General features: G+C 35.6%; 1 protein-coding gene across 1 annotated transcript in view; it reads left to right on the plus strand.

The window, feature by feature from the left end:
* LOC138006942 (DDRGK domain-containing protein 1-like) overlaps positions 1–2,500 on the plus strand; it is a 20,323-nt gene that overhangs the window by 10,689 nt on the left and 7,134 nt on the right. Inside the window, exons 4-5 of the mRNA XM_068853581.1 lie at positions 1,500–1,601; positions 2,192–2,308. Of these exons, the coding sequence (XP_068709682.1) occupies positions 1,500–1,601; positions 2,192–2,308 (219 nt within the window). The remainder of the gene's footprint in view (positions 1–1,499; positions 1,602–2,191; positions 2,309–2,500) is intronic.

The following is a 2,500-nucleotide window of genomic DNA, read 5'->3' on the forward strand; positions in this document are numbered from 1 at the left end:
GGAAACCCCCTAACGATTAACTGCACTCCATGTTGAGGTCCAATCACATGCAGATGGAGATTGAGTATCCCATGGTTCTTAGTGTGTACAGGCCTGTGGTTTTCTGTGAAAGTCTGGGTTAAGTTGTCCATCGCCTACAAGTTTGTGATATTGTCTCTATTGTCTCTTTTCCATCTAACAAATTGAATGTTTTTTAAAAGCCACAGATATTCAAAACAGGGGAAAATACTCAGCTGCAGCAAATTTATTATTTTTTTTATTAACTTCACACTACAATTGAACATTGACAATAGAATTTAAGCAACACGTGTAAGTCGGGTGCTGCTTGTGATTATTTCCTTTTCTATTTTGGTTGGGTTGTTCACAAACTGGAAACAAAGCTTATATTAGTTCACTAGAAACAAATGTATACAAAGCTCAAGTTGTATTTGTGGCACATTATTTTTGTGTCACGCTTAGCTGAAAGGGAGGGACCCATCTTTACACCTATAAATTAAAGTTGCTTGCTTTTGGAACCCTGTTATAGAAAGTATCAATTCAATACACATTATGGCATGAATGCCTAGTAACTGGAAGTAAAAAAAGGACTAGCTGAATTTGGAACCACATGTATCAAGAGATAAATTGGTTAAAATCCTGTTCAATCAGTTTTATAGGGATTTGAAGCAAACATTGAACGCCCTTCTCACTGGGCTGTGTCTCTATCTACGTCTGGTTAGAAAATACCATTTGTCCGTTGTTTTTTCCTCGGGTAACCAGGCTTCAAAATTAATTTTACAAAAAAAGCTGATCTCGCGGTAAACGTTCTGGTTGTCTGGGTACTAGACGACCGCTAATCTCAAGCACTGTAATTATAGTCGAGGATATTACACGGTGGCGAAAATATGAATGGTTGGGGTATTTGGAAAAATATTGACAATGTATTGACAGGTACACCGAAAGTGCCCCCAATTGACAAGTAAAATTGTCTGGCATTAGACACAAGTCTCACTAGTCTTGCAGGTGGAGAGGAGTTAATGTCTTCTTTAGGATGAGATTGTACCGAAATGTAAAACCCACATGCAGAGTAAGCGGAGCCGTTATTTTTCTTTGGTAGTCTATACGTTTTTACCATTCTGGTTTTCAACAACATTGTAAGTAAGACTTACTTGAATAAGAGGGAAACTTTTGACAGTAATGAAACATTACTGATAAACTTGTGACCAGCAAGGTAGTCACTCTAATTATAAAACTAAGATAATCTACAAGCCGTAGGACTTTGATAAATACATTGTAATATACAATAAAACAGTACACACAGATTAAAACCTACATCCAGATTCAATAAAATACAACCAGTAATATTCACTTTCTAACATTTTGTTTATGACTCCACAATGTAACTGGAGGGTTTTTTTTTTTTTTTCGGATCAAAAGTCAGTGATTGTGCTAAAAAAACAGCCTCTCCCCTTTCTAGACATACCGTATTCAAGTACATAACAAAGATTCTCATTTTTCAGCAAATGGAAGCTGAGAGAGAAGACAAAAAGGAACGTGAAGCCCTAAGAGAAGAGGAGAGAAAGAGACGAGAAGCACGGCAACAAAGGGAAAAAGAAAGACTGGTTTGCATTCTTTGTTATTGTTCCATTGACCAAAGATGCCAAATATAAAGGAATAGAATTATATTTTAGTAAATTACCACAAGGTCATGGGTTCAAACCCTATTGAAGGCCAGAAATTTTCAGTCTTCCCTACGTACAGTGTAATTGCTAAAATTGCGTTTATAACTACGATGATTGTGGCCTCACTTGATTTCATTTCCACACTTCAATATACATGTATGATTCATTCCATATAATTATCATTTCATTCATTACTTCTGATTATCTTGTCAAATTGTACTACGTAACTGTACACAGGTTAGCAACTGGTAAGCAACGGGTTAAGCAAAATTAATGGTCAGCTAGAATGAATCAAAAACAACTGAAAAACTCATGCTTGTACACAACTTTAACTAAGGTGGCATGTGCTAATGAGACTAATGCTATTTGAAATTTAAAGGGAGCATGCTGACAACTTTGCTATAATTTTAATAATTAAAACTGTTCAGCAAAACAATAATTGTGTCTGAAGAGATTAATACGGTGAAATAAAGATACAACTTACAGTGTACTAATGGGGTTGTGAATAATTATTCTTGTAAACTTTTCAGGCAGAAGAAGAGCGCAAGAGGAAAGAGGAACAAGAGCGCAGAGAACATGAAGAATATCTAATGCTAAAAGAGCAGTTTACTGTTGATGAAGAAGGAGTTGCTGAAACTGCAGAACAGGTATGTTCATGTTCATGTTCATGTTCTAACATAAACAAATTCACTTTCTAGTAAACATACACTGTACAGTCACATAATTCTTCAAATTCAGTAAATACTAGTGAATTTTAAGTAGTACATGTAAACTCAGTATTGCTTGATTCTTAGTTTATGGAAGCAGGAATGGGACAGTTGTTAGAACACACTCCCTAC

Source organism: Montipora foliosa, chromosome 6 (assembly GCF_036669935.1).
Source record: "Montipora foliosa isolate CH-2021 chromosome 6, ASM3666993v2, whole genome shotgun sequence".
Taxonomy (NCBI): Eukaryota; Metazoa; Cnidaria; class Anthozoa; order Scleractinia; family Acroporidae; genus Montipora; species Montipora foliosa.